We start from the raw sequence: 19659 nt of genomic DNA on the forward strand, positions 1-19659 counted from the left end.
ACCAAAGAATCCAACTCAAACCGACAGTGAATTCCAAACAGCCATGAAGTGAATGACCAATTTAACTGGACGACATGGGGAAAATCTCCCTTATCCTTCCCAATAGCGGAGCAGAATTCGAACACAAAACGTTGAACCAAAAATTCAGTTTAATGTCACATCTGATGGACAGCACCTCTGACACCGCAATGCATCTCCCAGCAATGCGCTGGAGTGTCAGGCTAAACTGTGAGTGAGCTGAAGTCATGACTTTCTACTGAACTCATAAAGGAGTCATTACACATAGTAGACCTCAGGTTCCCATATGGAATTTATGCTCTTACGGTTGCTATTCTACTTTCGGGTTTGGCGCCAGTTTTTTTCTTGCACAGAGCGAATTTCGATGAAGTAGCTGTGCGGTTGGCAAGGTGATGAGATGTCTGCAGACACTGACAATCAGCACCAGGGTTCAGGTACTTAACTGATTATGCAGTGTAAACCGTGCATCGCATATATGGGGTTTACCGTGGTATTTAAGCCCCACAAAGTTAGTAGATGTAAGTTGCCATGGTTACCACAGGCGCTCACGACTGCTCGGCAACGATGCAAAGTTAAATTGTATTTCAATGTACTGGAGCCTCGTGACTCAGTGGCATGTCACTGGGGCCACAGAGCCACAATGGAGTGGTTTCAGGGATATGGGATCGAGGTGCCCGGAAGACCAGTGCAGAACTGAGGAAGCACTGTCCTTCAGATGAGAGTATTAAACTAAAGTCCCTACAAAACACAGTCACTACATGTGACAGCAATTACTGTTAAGACCATTTGAGATTTTTGGCATCATAGGCAGTATAAAAAGCCAATATTTCTACTTCCTATGTACACATGTACATCAAGGTTTTTAATTCTGAGAACTGAAGTTTAGATAAACGTGACAAAGCTGGAAGAGTCATTGGCTAAAAGACGTATTGGCACATCACCAAGAATGTTTTGTAAGCTTTGAGAAACCTTGGTTAACTTCACACACCTCGGGTTTATAAAGCAACTCCCTGGAGATTCACCCTTAAGCACCAACCTCAAGAATCTGGTGTGCAATGTCACAGTGATTTTACATGTGGTGCTTGTATTCTGATCATCACAGAGCTCTCATTGTTCTTGCGTTAAATAATCATAGTTTCATAACTACACTCTACCGCCCCCTCCAAAGATATTATATAAGGAGAGCTGGTTTTCACTTAGGCTGGACAAAAACAGGAATTCCGCAGACAATTGAAGCCACAAAGAAAAACCTGTGAAAATGTGAGTAGGTCTCCTAATGTACTTTGAAATATAGAGTCTATCCAATACTAATAGTATTAGTTCCAATACTTTAAACATTGCAACTACTTTAAATGTGTGCCATTAATTTCCCAAAACTTTTTGTGTGCTGATATGCAGTGTACTTAACAAGACTGCAAAACAATCTAACTGACTTACAAATGTTGAGTGCTTACATTTAACATTGGCACTGTTTTTGTCTGCCTTCAGTAGAACTTATGAAGGAACTTTTTTGTTGTTATGTAATTTGGATTTTTAAAAAAAGCTACAGACCTGGTGAAAAATGGCCTCTTTAACCCTATATTGTATTCTTTTTCAGTTTATATTTTTAAGAGATCAAACCTATGTCAGTCTATTCTTTGGGAATCGGTTCAGTTTGATTAATAGTTTGCTGGCAGTATCTAATTTCCAATCTATAATACATGTTATAGATTGCAATGTGTTAAACGGCCATAAATCTTATTGGCAAGGCTCTCTCTGAGCTCCTGAATTTTTATGTAACTAGCTGTACCTGTTGCAGCTAGGCTTGCATCCAAATATGGAATGTAGATTAACAACCAGACAGACAGACATTTCATCTTTATCAATACTCATCTGGGAGCACTCCCGTGGGAGGATTTTGTTCTTCAGTTTCATTTAATAGGCCTTCTCTTTTTGCCTAGTATTTTTACTTATCCTTGAAAGGTTTGATTTTCACTTAGGAATCTTTAAAATGATAAATACAAATGTATAATTTATAATAATCACTGGGACGTCCTCCCGATGTAAAATGCGCTTTAAAATTTTAATTTGTTGTTGTTGCTGCAGTTTAGCTTCGTCTGTGTTCTTTATTTTGTTCCCGCCGCTTGGCTCCGTGGGTGCTCTGTGGTGCAGGATGCCACAGCGACACGGTCAGCCGATGTGGCCACCAGGTGTCACTGCAGTGTGCGCGTACATAGGTATGTGCTCTGTGACACACGATGCCACAGAGCCACTCTGACTCGGCGGTTACCAGGTGTAACTCCAGCGAAAAACACAAAAGTGATATAACTCATAAACGATAGGAGATACCTGAAAAAAAACATACCCATGTCATTCCCAGATGCAAGCCCTTTCCAGTGAGGTATAAATCATGTCTCTACGTCAATCAGTTATTGAGATCCTTCTTGAAGCGCACAGACATTGTTGTTTTATTAGTATAGAAGATAGAAGATATATCACCCAAATGTCTAAATGCACTTCACAGGTAATGTATAGTAACTATGTATTTTGAGACATCCGCAGCATCAATTTTGACCACAGGAAGGTCCCACAAACAGCCATGAAGTTGATATTATTAATTTCACCTGCAGAACTGTTGGTAAGGACACTGAGAGAAACTCTCTGTTTGAATAACGTTCCACATAGGCAGACTGGACTTGGTTTAATGTCTCATCCAAAGGGCAACAATGCAGCGATCCTGTTTAACACTGATTAATTGCCCACAGGCTATCTAGACAGTCACATTTACCTGCATCAGGGCTCCAGTGCCAAGTGAAGTCAGGAAGCGATACTAGCAAATCGTTTTACTTGTCCATATGGACATAATGTTATCAGAAATGTGATAGCACAAAGCGGAAAGATCTGATCCAAGCAAGCATAGGATTATAGAATGAGAGTTAGAGAGGCAAGGAGAAAACGAGAGTGAGAGAAACCAACGCACTCATCCGCACTGTTTTCAAACCCACACTGGGACTGGTCCCAAGTTGTGCAGATATCGGGCTCTCGTGTGAAAAACAGAAGCATAAAGCGAAGCTGTTCTCAATGATCGTCATTATCAAGCATGATAAAACAATCTGTACGTGGTGCAGAAGGTACTGTGCTTAGATAACGAGAGCAACTTCAATGAAGAGTGTGATCGTTCGACATTTCAGTAACAAATGTGACAAAGTGAGTAATTTGGATTTAAAAAATATTACAGCTCAAGCAAAGAGGCATGAACCCAGTTCGTATAAAGAAACTGATTTGGGTTTCTCAATTTCCATTCAGCACAAAGGAAATAAAAAATGAAAAGCCTGACAACAGTGATGCTTCCCAGGAGGCTCTGAAAAACGTTCTGGGAAAAAATATTGATTCATTAGGCAGCGTTTCTGATGAATGCATCGTATCAACTCAGCTGCTGGAAGACTTTATAACAAGAAGTTGCGTGCGTTAGAGACTGACATTTTCAGCTCGGCTCAGTTGGCAGCAGGCTAAACTTGTGGATTGAAGCCCCACATTGATACTCTGAGCTCACGGTGATACTGAGAGCCTATTAAGCCTGCTCAGGTAGATGTAAAAGATCCTGCGGCATTGCTTGAAAGCAAAGGCCAATAATCCTCCGGATGAAAGAAGTCCTTCATTTCCTGGCTGTTTGAGGGACCTTGCTGTGTGCAGGCTGACTGCACCATTTGCCTGCTGATATACATTCACTGCACTTGACACTAATTCCTCTTGAAGCACCGATACCTTTTGATATTAGCAGCTACATATTACAAAGATTTTTAGTTTGATTTTCAGTGGGTCGTTCAAAATGTCAATGAAGCTGTAGACTCCAGGAACACCCAAAAAGCAGGCTCTCTAATCTACTTACCACAATGGTGCAGAGCCAGGAACACTCCTCCTCCCTGATCCAGAATGAAGTCATTCAGATCTTCCTCTAAAAACCAGAGTGTAGGGTCCTTCCAATCCATAGGTGAAACTCTATGGAGGATATGTGAGTAATGGGACCTCCAGTTTCCAGTCTTGTAATAGTCTATAAATAGAATAAACATACACTGTTGCAGAACTGGGTATTAGCAAGTTTTTATCCTTCTATCTTTACTAATGTTCTGTTCATTTTGCTAAAATGAACAGATTTCTTCATTTCAAAGATTGATAATAAATGTTATTACCAGCATATTTATTGCTTATAAAATACCCAGGAGTTACATTTGACAGCAATCCCTCGTGAAGTGCTTCAAGGCGTTTCAATCAAATGCTATCGAATGCAAGTATTATTATTTTATTGGTTCCATTACACAAGGTAGGGAAGTTAACTCCCCTTTTAGGCACAGCCCTTTTGAAGTAAATGAAAATATTATGCTGTATCATTTAACTAAAATACTTCCGTTATTATTACCCGACACTAAAACCATTTTTCATCCCAATTTCATGCAAAGAAGCGCATGGAAGATTGATGCTCTTACGCTTCTGCAATGTTCAAGATCACATGTGCCTCTTTTATCATCTGGCTTTTGGTTTCAGTAATACACTCATTTAGAAGACGGCTTTGGTTTGTGCCAGTTGAAACAATTAACTTATTTTCCCCACAAAATGTTCTGATTGCAAACTGTTCCCAAGTGTCCATTGAAAATAGCGCAGCAATAAAATGCAATGTGTCACACAACTCTCAAAGTACAACAACTCTGTACAATTCCAGTGAAACATGATGAATGACACAACTATTACATCATCATGCATCAAACCCAATTTTAGTCTTTTTGGTGAATTTTAGTTGAAAACACCTCAAACATTGCACAGAATAAAATCATCAATTAATCAATACTGGTTCCTCACGTCAAGAAATGCAGAGAACAATTGGGGCAATTGTCAAGCAGCGTCCATAAACTGTCAAAAAGAATGCAGGGATTATTTCACTAAAGGAAGTCTCTGCTGGCGTCCTGGTCAACAATTGATTGCTCATTCACCTCATGGCTGTTTGTGGACCATTGCTAGCACAAATAGCTGCCATGTTTTCCTGCAAAAACAGTCACTACACTTACAGTAATTATTTGTGAAGCACTTTTGAGCTGTTTTGATGCTATAAAGGTGCAATAAAAAGCCAAATTCTTTCTTTAAATTGACAAATTACATGCAGGACTGTTGAGCGCAGAGACCTCTGGACAGTCTCTATATGATGGACCCCCAGGAAGCATCTCTATAATCATGGCTAGAATAGTTATTTTCTCTGACAAATGTTCTTTTTATGAATATTATATTCACGTGATGCCACAAGCGTAGTCAAACGTCACTGCTATATAGTATGTATTCAATTTGTTTTATCTGTTCTTTCCCCAGGAGCTGGACTGGATTGATTCTCGTTGTGTTTCTTGGTCTCACCAACGCTGAAGTTAGGTCAGAAATCTGGCTTTTCATATACAGCAACAACGTCCATTTATTCACGCGGGGTATCGTCCTGGAGAGCTTGACCGTGGCAAAGTCGGACCCCCGAGCCAGGGGAAGAGGGAGGGGGGAGGTGACCATAAGCACAATGAAAAAGCAAGGTCTTTAGGCAAGATTTGAAAGTGGGGAGGGAGTATACCCACTGTAACACTGAATAACAAAAAACTTCACAATTACAATGAGAGCTAACATTGTCTTGCTGCATACACTCAAATTCAGCACAATAAAGAAATCCAAACAGGAACTCTGTGCAGTTCCAGTGACCCATATTAAATGACCAAAACCCGACTGCTTAACTCTACACTTCTTTGGGGAGGCTGAGTGCACTCGGTATATACTGTACGAAACAACTGAAGAAACCTTTGTACAATATGTACAGAGCAGAATGAATGCGTAGTGAATTGGTTCCATCAATTATTTTGTTTCTTCTTTTGGAACAGTGATTCTCAATGCAGAGAAACAAAGGAGTGCCTAGAGTACGTTGTTAACTGTGAATCTCCAGATTATGAGGTGAGAGATGTAATTTGAAACACTGCAACAGATATGCACATGCATTCACACAAGAAGAATAATGTGTTTGGCTATTCCAAGACCAGGGAGTATTAAAATATTGTTTGATTGTTTGAACAGATCACTAATAACTAAATTCCAGCACTAAAACGTTAGACTGGTAGTCAAGGTGGGTTGGCATTGCGATCAAGTTTTTAATCCTATCTCTAGGGGTGTTAGAGGTTCCAGCATGAGAAACTTGCTAACACCAGGAAACTGTATCCGTATTTCTAATAAGATTTGAATTAAATGGTCAAAGTCACAACATTGTTGGAAAATTCTAAGGCTCAATATTGACCGTCTCCCCAGCTCAGTAATGGGATGAAAAGAGGAAACTAAGGAAGTGATATATTAATGTTGTTCGGGGGCATAAATTAGGTTTGGTTTGGAGATAAGCTAAATGCTTAAAGTTGTTAAATCACTTTTTTCTTTGCTGCTCAACACCAGATTCGCCATTATAAACGTTCCAAGTGGGTTGCAACCGATATTACATCCTGGGTTATGGAATACTCTGTAGCCCTTGGATTTGGAAAGCTCTTTGCCTACATCCAGGGCAACAACAAAGGAGGTACGCACGTGTGACAAAAAAAAGTGTTAAATTGGATGTTAAGTGGTTGTTAAAGATCCCCAAAAAGATATGAAAAGAGCAGTGATTCTCCCTGTGTTCTAATGAATAATCCTTTGGAACAATGGGCCATTTATTTCAAGGCTGTCTGTGGTACCTTCCTGTGTGTAAAATGGCTGCTGCTTCACCTACAAATACACTACATGCGATTGTCATTTTCTGTGAAGCGCTTCAAGACATTTTATGACCAAGGATGTAGGGTCACCTTTTAGAAACAGCGGCCTGGGCCATATCTATGACTTGCAGAGAAGTATCATCAGTGAAAGAAAATACTTTGCATGGAAAAAAAAGTATTTTTGGCAAGTCCACCAAAACGGTTTGGCAGAAGGTGCGCAATAGGGCCTTTACTAATGAATAGTACCATTCCGTGGCTTTTCAAAGAGCGCAGTAAATTCATTTAATTATGGGATTGGGCACTTGCCACTTGGGTAATCTAGAGAAGTCACACAGCATATTCACCTGTGTCACAATGTGCATTAACAGAATTTAGTAGCAACCACTAATCCTGGGATTTAAACACAGGCCAGAAAATGAACATGACAACTCCAGTTCTGATTAAGATACAAAAAGCAGATATGTCTGTCAACAAGTACACGGTTTACTTCTTGCTTCCAAAGAGTCATCAGCATGATCCACCAACACCCCTCTTTCCTGAAGTAAGTAGCTGCAGAGAATTTTTTATAAAATACTTTGAATCCGTTTTGGCTTTGCTTGCCTGGTCTTATTTATTTCCTGCAATGTGAGGGGGTCATCTTAGCTCAGTCGCTGCACTCTCATTTCCCTTTTCGCTTGGCTGTCTGTTCAAGTGGATATTAAAGAACCCTCGATACGACATAACAATTGAAGGGAGTTTCCTCATGTCCTGGCCAACACTTCCCCATTTAAATTGATCATTCACTTCATGGTTGGGTGTGGGACCTTGCTGCGTGTCAATAAATAACACTTTTTTTTGTTAGCATCCTTACACATGTCAGCAATTACCAGCGAAGTGGTTTGAGACACTGCAATATTATACTCTGCTGTATAAAATGCAAGTTTTTTTTTATCTGTGTCAATCTCTGATTAGAAAGATTTATTTTTCCCTTTTACACAATACAGATTTATTTTGCTGACCTGCCAAGGATGGATGCTTACGTCAAATCATTCGGTGGCTGGATGTTCTCGTTCAATTCGAAACACTATTCTGCACAGTTGGCGAAACAGCTGATGAATGCTAGTGCATCCTTTGACTCCAGTTATTTCTATGCGGCTGTCTACAACAGGTAAAGGTTTGAGCACTATTGAGCAAATCGGCCACTTGATGAGATCTCACTCTTGACTATGTCATCGGCAAGAGAAACTGAGGTGCTTCCCAAGCGGAAAATCCAAAGTTAAATGATCTCCTCCATCACCTGAAAAGAAGGGGATACAAGAAAAAGAATGAATGCTATACGTCTGTCTTGATCATACCACTATGGAGAATTCCAAAGCAATTCTACCATTCATCTTCTTTCCAGATGTTCCTTGAAACAAATGGATTATATTAAAACCAACCTAACATGTTTTATTTTCCTTTCTAGACCACTAAAAATAATTGGCCGGCACAATGAAGTGTGGTACATCGCAAAAGGAAAGCCAGAGTGTCCAAGCTCCAGGTTTTAAACAATGAGGTAACTCGCCTCACAGAACAACTGGAAGACCTTTTCACATGCTTTTTAGTTTGATATATGTTGTCCTTCACAACATTTGCATGAGTAGACTCTAAATTTTGGCTTCATTATGATATATAGACAGAGGTTTCCCCTCATGCCCTCGCACCGCCCTACCTCTCCGAGTTGCTTACCAACCATTCCACCACCCGCTGCCTCTGCTCGGCCGGCTCCGGCCTCATGTTCGTCCCCCGCCCCGTCCGCTCCACCATTGGCGGCCGTACTTTCAGCCACGATGCCCCATCCCCCATCTATTCCCCCGCCTTGCCCCCTCCCTCCCCACCGCTCCCGATGAGCTTCCTTTTTTGATCGTGCTTACGGTCGCCTCCCGCCTCCCTCTCCCCGCCCCCCACCCCTCCCCCCCCAGCTCGGGGGTCAGTGTCCAGCGCTCCGAGAGGCCGCTAACGCGTGGAAGGGCGTTATATAAGTCCAAGCTGTCGCTTTCCTGCTGCGTCGCCGAATCATAAACTATTACAGCTCGCAGGTCCCCAGGGTTGCAACGTACATCTGTAACTTTGCTGACGAAATATAACACCTTAGCTGAGAAGCTCACTTCGTAACCCCAACCCCCGATCACTAAACCCGAAGTGCCTTTGCGTCGGAAGTCTCTTAAACGAACGGTGGGGAAAATACACACTGCTTTCCTACTGCAGCACCCAAGGCTTTCAAATATAGTTTCTGTGGTGCCGCCCTGCAACGAGGGGCGCTATGTAACCGCAAAATTGCTGCTGTTGCTGTTGCTGTTGTTGTTGTTGACTAATCCAGCGTTACCAGGAACGCCGAATCCAGCAATAAATCTGCCTCGATCATTCTGTGGCGGCTTTTCGACTGCTGTGAAAGAGCGCGACCGCAAATAAAAATAAAAAAATCGCGCACTGTCCATCTCTGCCGCTGGGGGCTGGTGGGGTTAGTCCTTTCAAAGATATTAATGACAATAATAATAATAATTAATAATGATAATAATAATAGGGCCTTGCATTTGATATCGGGCCCGGCAGGAGCGCTCCGAGCGGGTTATCTCCCTCGCGCGCCGTGGAATAACTCAGTAATCCACTCAATAATAATAATAATAATAATGATTAATAATTAATAATTTGGGCCACTTCAATCCACGGCTGTTGGCGGGGACGCCGCCGGGGGCGCCAGTCAAAGCCGCGCGCACTCCGCCAAGCGCTCCCAGGCGTCTGGAGGACGCGACGAGAGAGGGCGCCGCGCGTGAAAAACAAAAGGCATCGGCAGCGAAAAGGGGATCCACTTGGGACGTCGGAGCGGCTGCCGTCGGTCGACCCGCTTCTGCTGTGGCGCCGGGGAGGTACCGGCATCCCCCCGGGGGGGGGGGCTCCAGCGCGCGCGCCCGCTCGCTTCGCGCCCAACCGTCGTCTCGCGCTGCGGCGCCTGCGCGCTGACCGGCCCCTCCCCCCTCCCCGCGCTGCGGCGCCTGCGCACGGACCGGCCCCTCCCCCCTCCCCGCGCTGCGGCGCCTGCGCACGGACCGGCCCCTCCCCCCGTCCGCGCTGCGGCGCCTGCGCAAGGACCGGCCTCCCTCCCTCCCCGCGCGACCAACCGCCTTTCCCGCTGCGGCGCCTGCGCACAACCCGGCGCCTCGCCCTCTGCCTCGCGCGCGTGCGACCAACCGTCGCCTCCCTCCCTCCCTCCCCTCCCTCCGTCGCGCGACCAACCGCCTCTCCTTTCCCGGGCCCTCTCGCGCGCCCCGCCCCGTCGCAGCCGCCATTTTTTTTTCCCGCTCGGACGCGTGTGACGGACGCCCCGGTTGCTCTGTGTGTGTGTGTGTGGGGGGGGGGGGGGGTAGTGACGGCACAATGGCGCCTCCGTTGTCTGGGAGAGCGTGTCCCCCCCTCTCCTCAGGCCCAGGTTCCCGGGGCAGCAGCACAGCCTCGTGGCCATGGCGGCGGCGGCGTTCCTCGTCCGCCTCATCCTCATCATCTTCTTCACCTTCATGTTCGGGATCGTACCCACAGGTGAGCTCCTTGGACCCCCCCTCCCCACACACTTTCTTTTTGTGGGGAGGGGAGGGGAAGAGGATGGGGGGGCGGGTGGTTGGGGTCGGGGCGGGGACTGGGCAACAATCCAAGCAACATTCGCAGCGCCTGCCTTCGAGGCGTCTCAAAGCGCTTCGACCACGACCACGACGGCGGCAACAGCTCGCGCTTATACAGCGCCCATCCCCCCCCCCCCCCCGCGGGGGAGCGTCTCAGAGCGCTTAACAGTGGCGTAAGCCTGATTCCGAGCCGGTGGGTTGGGTTGGGTTGGGGGGGGGGTTGTGGGGGGTGAGGAGGCCGTACGCTCGGTCAAGTCCTGTAAGGGGGGGCTTGAACGAGGGTAGAGAGGGGGGGTGGGGGCGTGAGGGGGGGTGGGGGCGCAAGGCGGAGGGATTGAGGGAGAGCGTTCGAGAGTTTCGGGGCGCAGTGGCCCAAAGCGCGACCTCCGATGGTGGGGTCCCGGAGGGCGCGAGGGACGAGCCGGAGGCCGGTCGGTGCCAGTCGAGCGGAGGCGCTGACCGGGTGGTGGGTTGAGGGGGAGTCAGGAGGTCGGAGAGGTAGGGAGGTGCCGGGGAGTGGGTGAGGATCTTGAAGTCGATCCGTGCGGTGACGGGGAGGGAGCCAGTGGAACCCGGCCAGAACTGGTGAGATGTGGGTACGGAGGATATACTGGAGTGACTGTGTATTTTATGGGCGAAACGAGGCAGCCAATTGCGCCTCGTGACGTCCCCACAAACTAGTCGTGGATTGCAGTGACCATGTTATGATTGTTCTTTGGAAGGGATTATTACCCCCAGAAAAACATTTTCGTCCGATCGGCTAACACGTGTGTGTGAAGTAAGGAAACTTGCTTAAGGTTTCACCCGGGGATCGACCCCCGGGTCCTCTCGTTTGCGCGACGAGTGCTCTAACCATTACAGGACTCCACGTTCTTGATCTTAGTGCAAGATATTTGAAGAACACTGAATGCACCGACTGTACACAGTACTCTGGATGAGGTTTAACCAGTCATCTATATAACTGGAGCGGCACCTCCTTACTTTTATATTCCAGACCTCTTGTACCAGCATCTTCCAGCTTTCTGCTGATTCTGTGTGGGTTACCCTGGGGCGTCTTGCCACTGAAATGTGCAGTCACTACACTTGGTACCAGTTGCAGGTGAAGAATTTTGAGACGTTTTGCCATGCAAGATGCAATATCAAATGCAATAATAATAATAAAAATGCAAGCATTATTATTATTAACAATCTCATCTCTCCAGTCGTGTGCACAGTAATTGGCTGTTTGGTTGAAGAATATTGATAAGACTACAAGGTGATTTTGTCAGGTGCAAAGTGATAGAAACCAAATCTGTCATCCCTGGACTCAATGTTTGCAACCGATCCTAATAGTATGGCTTTAAAATGTTTAATTTCAGAGTTTGCTCGTTTACCCGAAGCCCGAATTCTGTTGAAAGAAAATGTTGGCAAACCCATGCAAGTCTCCAGGGTGGAACCTCAGAATTATAAAATGCTTCGAACTTTGAATGAAGGTAAGAAATAAATGATTACATTTAGATTAGATGGGAAAGATAAGACAAGGATCACCAGGAGAAAGACCCAATTTTTCTTTCACATCCACCTGAATCCCAGCGCCTTCGGACGACCTCCCGATGTGAAAGCCTCTATTCAAATGTAATTTTGTATTGTATTTGATATAGCGCCCTATCACGTCTTCAAGACATCTCAAAGCGTTTTGCAGAATATACTGCAAAGTGCATTGACTGTATATTTTGTGGGCAAAACGCAGCAGTGTCCTACAAAAAGACATGAGTGACCAAATTATTTTCATTTGAAGGAATTATTGCCCCCGGAAAAGTGATCCGCCAATCGACTAACAACTGGATTACTACTTGCTGCTAGGTAAACAGAAGCGTGTGGAGTAAGGAAACTTGCCCAGCATTTCGCCCTGCCGGGAATCCAACCCAGGTCTCTCGCTTGTGAGGCGAGTGCTCTAACCACTAAGCTACAGGACTCCAGGACTTAAAAATGCCTGACAGGATGTTAACCTTTTTTGAACTCATTTCATTGAGTACTCAAGTATGCAGTCCATCTGCCTGGGTTCCTTGGTCTCTTTCAGTGCCCTATGACAGTCAGATCATCTCTGCGATTTGTTTGTATCATTCATAATATTCCCTAAACCTGGAAAGTCTGTATTGCAATGGATTATTTTGTGAAAACAAAGGATATCACTTCATCACTTAACACAAGGTCAACCTCAGATCACATTGTTTTTCTCACCAAATCTTCACTTTGAATATACAGTATTTGTAAAGGTCTTCCACGTGATGTGCAATTTTAATCTCATTTTCTATTCTGGTTTCCCTGGCCAACTTTTTGACTTCCTTAGCTCTGTTTTTATGTGTATCTTTGCTTTGTTAAATCCATAGATTATACGTGAGAGAAAAGTTTGTTTTGTCCTTATTGCCTGTATTACATCCCACTCCTTCCTGTGAGCACATGGTTCGCATTGGTTAGGTTACTATCAGTGATGCACTGCCCTTTGATACTCTGGATGGGGAATTAGTTAATGTAGAGAGAAGGGCAGAGAGCATTTGCTCCCATTATAATATGTTAAGTTTTCCGTACACTTTTACTTTCCTTTTTCAATGTTTCCCTGAATGCAGGCCAATCGGAGCAAGTTTTGCAGAGTAATAAATTGAACCAACAGGAATTTGTCTCAATGGTTCTCAAACGTAGGAAGCGTGGTTCTAGATTTGTAGGTGAGTAGCACATTTAAGTAGGAGGATTTAATTTGTGAACAATACGAACAAAAACTTGACAGCATGGAGGGTATCTATCTTACAAAAGTATGAATGCAACATCAGTCCTTCTTGGTAAGTAATGCAAAGTAAATGTAGATGGGGTTGCAATGAATTGCAAACAAATTGGCAACCAAAGGTTGATACTGTATGGATCGTATTGATGTACAACAGTAGTACTGGGTTTATGACTGTTCATTAGTATTACCAGCACCTAAAAGAGCAAGGTAATTGAACGTTTTGGATCTAGCCATCCACGTTCATCCTTCAGATGCTGATTGACTCCTTGACGATGGCTGTTCTAATTGAGAGAAATGTTCTCAAAAGAACAATAAAACGAGTCATTGAGTGGAAAGAGAGAGAGAGAGGTGAAAGTGACGAGCTTTGCCTTGCAGAGTGTGACAGTTCATGATGTTGCAGTTTTGACATATCTTATTAGAAATTCCGGAAATGGAGGAAGCTATGATAGAAGAGGAGGAACGTATTCTGCCAATCCCTCCACCAAGAATGACCCCACATGTTTATGAAGGTTTGGAAAAAGGCAATATCAACATATCAGTAGTAACATTTTAAGGTTGGAATAAGGTCAATCTAACACTTTGATGCTTGTGGTTATGGGGGCACAAGGAAGAATGGTCCTTTAATGGGTGGGGCAGAGGCGAGGTACATTTCTTTAATATCAATTCATAACGTCTTGGGAAGTTTTCAAAACTGTAACTGTTGTGAAATTGGTAAATTGTATATTTTGTGGGTGAAACGTTTGATATAGCACCTTATTATGTCGTTGAGACATCTCAAACCACTTCACAGAATGTTTTGTAAAGTGGATTGACTGTATTTTGTGGGCTAAACGGTCTCAAAATCAGAAATAAACCCAAGTAGTACACCTCTTGTTCCTACAATACATATGTCCCCCTTCCTAATTCTCATTTTCCATTGTGGGTTTAAAACACCACAAATGGTTTTCTGTAGTAGGTTAGAAACAACAACAACAAGATTCCATTTATAAAGCGCCTTTCACGTCAGAAGGACGTCCCAAGGCGCTGCACAGTTGGGTCATGACCCGAGCAGGGGGAAATGGTCAGGGTGAGGGGAGGGAAGGGAGGGAGCGAGGAGGGGGGAAATGGTCAGGGTGAGGGGAGTGAAGGGAGGGATCGAGGAGGGGGAAGAGAGTCGAGAGGGGAGCTGAAGGCTCGGTCACCTGCAATTCAGCAGGTGATTATATGCCCATTTATGGGGCAACTTCTGTCTTGTGGAGCTTGATACATCACTATTAATATCTCTTCTTGAATGTTCGTCCAGACGAGAATGAAATTATTATAGAAGAGGAGGAAAACCATGTTCTTCCCAGTCCTCCGCCTAGGTTAGACGAACATGTGTATAAAGGTATGGAAACCAGGCAGTAACTAAAATTAACTTTTTAACCATTCACATAGGTTCAAGTGTAAAACCTTGAGATTTTTGTGGTTAAAATAGTAGACTGGGGGAATAGTTTTGTGTCAAGACAGGAATAATAATAACAGAACTGTATAATAATTCTGGCATTGAATACAGTACTTTATTATGTGTCAACCTTGGCTTAATGTTTTAAAGAAGTATGACACTCTGACAATGCCGCAATACTATGCTGGAACTAAGTTCCTAATGTGGGGATTCAAACCACAACCTTCCAACACAGAGCTGGTCTGGTCTGAGTGTGACTCAGCTAAACTGGGGTTGAGAATCAGCATGTGCCCAGTTGGAAGAGCGGGAGGGGAAGAAACATTCATCCAATTTTCCCTGATGCAACATTGTTGGGAAAGACCTGTAAGCAGAGTGTGAGGTGCAGTGAGACCACAAGAGGGAGAACGGGAAAGAGACAGACAGACTGATTGGTTCACTGGTTCATTGATTCATTGACTGATTCTATGCACTCTCCCCACACCACGATGATAACATTCTAAAATGTTTCCTTTCAGTCCCTCCTGAGGTTGAAGAAGAAGAAGACGAAATCATAATCGATATATCAAATAATGGAAACAAAGAGGTTCACGTACCTCTGCATTCATCGGCAAACCATCGCCATAATGGTAGGAAACTAACTGTAGCAGGAGGTGTTTTTATGAATCGGGGAAAGGGTGGACATATGATGGAGGGAGTAAAATCCTTGTAATGCAGTTAAATGTAATGAAAACTCCATATTTTGTGGAAATGGCAACTGGGAAATTGGGAAGTGGAGGCTTAAAGTTCACCTGAACCACATGATAGACAAAACCTAAATTAATTAATGACTCCCATCACGCAACACATCACAATTTGGAAAGAGATAAATCATTTGTGGGATGTACAATTGTCCGTTTGAATTCAGAACACGGATAGATTTTATATCTTTCGCTGGGGATGGGAGAGAATTGTGCTAAAAGACTTCTGCTTTTTTCTCCGAATCAGAATCCTGTACAATTTGAGTGATATTACTAAAACAATGTATTACAATTCTGCCAGGCGCTGACGTTCTAGTGCATAAGGTGAGGGGTGAGGCAGTTCTTAAATAGAGCCACCAGTACACTTATTCACATCCCCATACCTCGTATCGTATTAGTAGATCTTTTCAGGCATCATTTGTTTTTTTTGGAACCAATATTTTCAGGCAAAAATGATAATTCGAAGAAAGAAGATGAGAAAAAGAAACGGTTCAAACCTCTTTGGATCCGTGAGTAGGACAGAACGCTCATTACAAGCGCGTCATTCATAGTGGGATATTATACAGACTCTGCTTTATTAAGCTCTCTGGGAAGCTACCCTGCATGAGGGGCACTATATTAATGCAAGTTATTGTCGCTTTATAGCAGTATATTCTGTGAAGCGCTTTGTGATGTCTTAATGACATGATAAGGCGCTATATCAAAACTAGTAGTCAAATGATGTTAAGGAAGATATAAACTTCAGAGATGTACATTTCAAGGCATGGACTGTTGCCGTTTTAGAATAGTTTAAATTAGCAGCTACTCTGATGGCTTAGCTGACTAACATCAAGCCTCAGTAAAGCCAGGAACAGATCTTGTGAAATAAGCAATGAATAAATAAGCAAGTCCTTTCATCATGTGGAATTTGATATGAACAGAAGATTGTCACTGACAGTCAGTGCTGTTGGAAACACCTCAGGGTTTTTCACAGCTTGGAGGCAAGAGGCCTGAGTGCCCAACTCTTGAATCCAACCCCCAGCTCGGTTGCCAGTGCCTTGTGACTTCCGTCCTCTGGATGTGAAATGCGCTGTATGAATACAATTTGTTGTTGTCCATCCACCTGCTCGATTGGGAATAGTGGTTGTCCTGGGAAGGAAAAACGAACCAAGCTTCAGGATTTACCCACAGAGTACCCAAATACAGAGTCACTTCACTTTACAATATATTCAACCATGACTGTTGGTGGGACATTGCTGCGCGCAATTGGCTGCCGCGTTTCGCCCACAAAATAAAACGTGATAAGGGGCTATATCAAATGCAAGGATTATTATTATTCTGTGAAGCGCTTTGAGAGATCTCAACGACATGATAAGGAGCTAGAACAGCAAGGATTCTTATTATTGTATGGTCAGATTCATATCCAGTGTGAGTCGCACACCGAATCCATGAGTGCTCAGAGTGTAACAGCTCAGTCTAATTTCCTAATCATGAAAACCTCTGATTGGGAAATGTCACAGTTTGCTAACATGTTTCTTTTGTGTGGTCAGAAGTGTATTATGACTCTTTTTCAAAGACCCTTCTTAGTAACTATGCTTTGTCTTGTTCTTGTTTCCAGTTATTGCATTAAGCATCCTGGCCTTAATTATATTACTACTGCTGATGTGGTATTTCATTCCAAGGCAGTTTATGAAGAAAGTGTAAGTTTCATGCCGACGTCTTAGATTGACGAACTACATGTAGCAACTCATTTATTTAAATCATTCCCGTGCCTCATCTCATCCATTTTGTTTTTGTTTTAGCCGTGGACAGTGAGAGCAGAATAACGGGTGAGTGATTGCCTGTAAATTCTGTAAGAATTGACACAGGTTTAAGTGAATGGATTTTATCTGAAACAGAAGCAGAGGCTGACATTGGCAAGTGTGTAGCTTGGCTGTTCTAAATTAAATACCTTCCCACAGCTCACTGCCCTGGCTCATTCCACTTAGGTGAAATATGGAGAGCAGCAGTGTTTAAGGAGCTGTCACCAACTTCAGGAGAGGAGAGAAGAGACTTGTCACAAATAAATTCTCCCTGACACAATCTGCTTACTGTCCAGGAGAAAGGAGTTTCTCCCATTGTCTTGGGCAATGATTCTCCAGATGTTTTGCCCACAAAACAGACAGTCAATTCACTTTACAGTATATTCTGTGAAGTGCTTTGAGACGTCTCGAAGATGTGCTAAAGCAAATGCGAGGATTATTATTATTAAATTGATCATTCAATTCGTGGCTGTGTGTGGGACTTTGCTGTGCATAAACTGGGTGCAAAGTTTACAAGTACTCAGAGACAAAATTACTTGAGACATTTAAGAAATTATAGCTGCTTTAACATAATTATAATAATCCTTGCATTTGATATAGCGCCTTATTACATCATCAAGATGTCTCAAAGCGCTTCACAGAATATATTGCATGCATATACAATGATTATCATTATTATTACAATTACTAAAATAATATGTGACTCATCTGTTTCCCAATTAACAACAACAACAATAACAACAAGATTACATTTCTATAGCGCATTTAATAATAATCCTTGCATTTGATATAGCGCTTTTCACGTCGGGAGGACGTCCCAAGGCGCTGAAAAGCACTTAGCACAGAGTTACGCCCAGCGTAATTACAGAGAATTACATAGCTGTAGAGTCTGAAAGTTGGAAGGGAACAGATTAAGTAATTATAATAATTTGGTCACTCAATCCATGACTGTTTGTGGGACACCTGTTGTGTGCAATTGGTGGCCGTGTTTCACCCACAAATAAGCAATCAATTCACTTTACAGTATATCCTGTGAAGTGCATTAAGACGTCTTGAAGACGTGATGAGGTGTTATATCAAATGCAAGGATTATTATTATTGTACAGCTATTCCACTTCTTTGTTTTCGTTTCCAGGGTTTGGGATCTTCATAGGATTGAAAGTGGACAAGCATCGAACACTGACTAGCTACGTGGAAATTATTATGAACAAAGTGTATTTTGTTGGAATCTAACTAAATATGAAACTTTTCATATGGTTTGTTTTGTGCTCAGTCATTCCTGAATTAGCAGGTGGAACAGCCACTGTACTACTGTGATTTGTTCAGTTCTAAGTACAGTACGGTCCAGTCAGTTAAATGTAGGGACATTGGTTCCTGTGAACTATCTGAATATTTGGAAATTTAAAGGCTCGTGCTAAGGTGCTTTACAGTTTTGCCCCTTTTCCGTTCTTCAGTCTGTTTCTGGAGCTATTTCTTTTGGAGTCCTGTAGCAAATTGGTTAGCACGCTCGCCTTGCAAGCAAGGACCTGGGTTCGATTATCCGGCCAGCTGGGTCGAAACCTTCAGCAAGTTTCCTTACTCCACACGCCTCTGTTTACCGAGCAGTAAGTAAGAACCCGGTTGTTAGTAGATCGGCAGATCGCTTTTCTTGGGCTAATAATCCCTTCAAAAAAAATAATAATAGTAATTTAATCACTCAATTCACAACTTGTTGTGGGACACTGCTGTGCACAATTGGCTGCCTCATTGCAGCCACAAAGACATGCTTTACAGTATATTCTGTGAAGTGTGAGACGTCTCGAAGACGTGATAGGGCACTATGTCAAATGCAAGGGTTATTATTATAAATCCAAAAGTGCTAACAGGCTTCTATTAACTCAAGCGAGATTAGCTAATTTAGCACAGGCCTGGAAACAAACCTGTGATCTGGTCTGCATGGTTTAACGGACTTGGTCATGGGGAGAAGCAGCAGGCGCCAATTTTTAAAGCATATTTTACCTTCCGCGGTGAGCAAATCAGTTGCCATGTTTTGCTTACAAACATACTGTCACTACATTCTTATTTGTGGACCCCTTTGAGATAGGATTGATGTTAATCGGTGCTGTATCAACTGCATGCATTATTATTATATTTTTTATTTTTAGTCTTCAAAAGATATTTATATATGAACTTAAAATACATACCGTACACAGTTGTTACCCTGACAAATACTTGGGTGTTTTTAGCCGCTGGATATTTCTGGTAAACGCATTAAGATGGGTGTCATGGAGGAACCGTTCCGTTTGAAAAATATCCTTATGTATTAGGCATTACTGAGAGTTATTCGTGGTTAGTGCAGACGGTAAAGCACAATAAATGAAAGTGAGAGGCACTGCTTGAGAGGCTTGGTCAAGAAATGAAAGATTGGAATGTGTGGCTGCTCTAGATTGGCAGCCAGTCAACTCTAGCAAAGGAAAGAGCTTGTGCCAGCCATCCACAAGCATAAGGTCTGCCAAAAGGAAAATAGCAATTAGAGAGGTGTAGCTTACCAGGAAAAAAAGCCAATTGCTCACTTTCCGTTATTTAAACCACTTCCTTTC

At 43.3% G+C, this 19659-nt stretch overlaps 2 protein-coding genes across 4 annotated transcripts; both read left to right on the forward strand.

Annotated features, from left to right (window-relative positions):
• The first annotated feature begins 1024 nt into the window (after nt 1-1024).
• Nucleotides 1025-8356, forward strand: soul5 (heme-binding protein soul5). Its single transcript, XM_007910923.2, has 7 exons — nt 1025-1278; nt 5353-5409; nt 5898-5967; nt 6454-6574; nt 7154-7287; nt 7730-7893; nt 8191-8356. Coding segments are annotated over exons 1-7 (630 nt in total). The 5' UTR covers nt 1025-1276; the 3' UTR covers nt 8273-8356.
• Nucleotides 8357-10053: 1697 nt separating this feature from the next.
• Nucleotides 10054-18332, forward strand: LOC103190215. Of its 3 annotated transcripts, XM_042344706.1 has the most exons (10): nt 10059-10298; nt 11737-11850; nt 12985-13080; nt 13559-13648; nt 14422-14505; nt 15078-15188; nt 15746-15808; nt 16897-16978; nt 17081-17107; nt 18216-18332. In XM_042344706.1, the coding sequence occupies exons 1-9, from the start codon at nt 10223-10225 to the stop codon at nt 17091-17093; spliced, it is 729 nt and encodes a 242-aa protein (XP_042200640.1). In that variant the 5' UTR covers nt 10059-10222; the 3' UTR covers nt 17094-17107; nt 18216-18332. The 3 variants fall into 3 exon arrangements, with proteins under 3 accessions (XP_042200642.1, XP_042200640.1, XP_042200641.1); XM_042344708.1 differs by lacking the exon at nt 14422-14505 and having other exon boundaries at nt 10054-10298; XM_042344707.1 differs by lacking the exon at nt 15746-15808 and having other exon boundaries at nt 10060-10298.
• Nucleotides 18333-19659: the final 1327 nt, after the last annotated feature.

Source organism: Callorhinchus milii, unplaced genomic scaffold (genome assembly GCF_018977255.1).
Source record: "Callorhinchus milii isolate IMCB2004 unplaced genomic scaffold, IMCB_Cmil_1.0 Scaffold29, whole genome shotgun sequence".
Taxonomy (NCBI): domain Eukaryota; kingdom Metazoa; phylum Chordata; class Chondrichthyes; order Chimaeriformes; family Callorhinchidae; genus Callorhinchus; species Callorhinchus milii.

Coding starts and splice junctions, on each gene's coding strand:
- soul5 (XM_007910923.2), top strand. Junction 5,968..6,453: donor GTGAATCTCCAGATTATGAG/GTGAGAGATGTA, acceptor GCTCAACACCAG/ATTCGCCATTATAAACGTTC. Junction 6,575..7,153: donor CCAGGGCAACAACAAAGGAG/GTACGCACGTGT, acceptor ATTTAAACACAG/GCCAGAAAATGAACATGACA.
- LOC103190215 (XM_042344706.1), top strand. CDS start 10,223: ATGGCGGCGGCGGCGTTCCTCGTCCGCCTCATCCTCATCATCTTCTTC. Junction 14,506..15,077: donor AGACGAACATGTGTATAAAG/GTATGGAAACCA, acceptor GTTTCCTTTCAG/TCCCTCCTGAGGTTGAAGAA. Junction 15,189..15,745: donor GGCAAACCATCGCCATAATG/GTAGGAAACTAA, acceptor CAATATTTTCAG/GCAAAAATGATAATTCGAAG.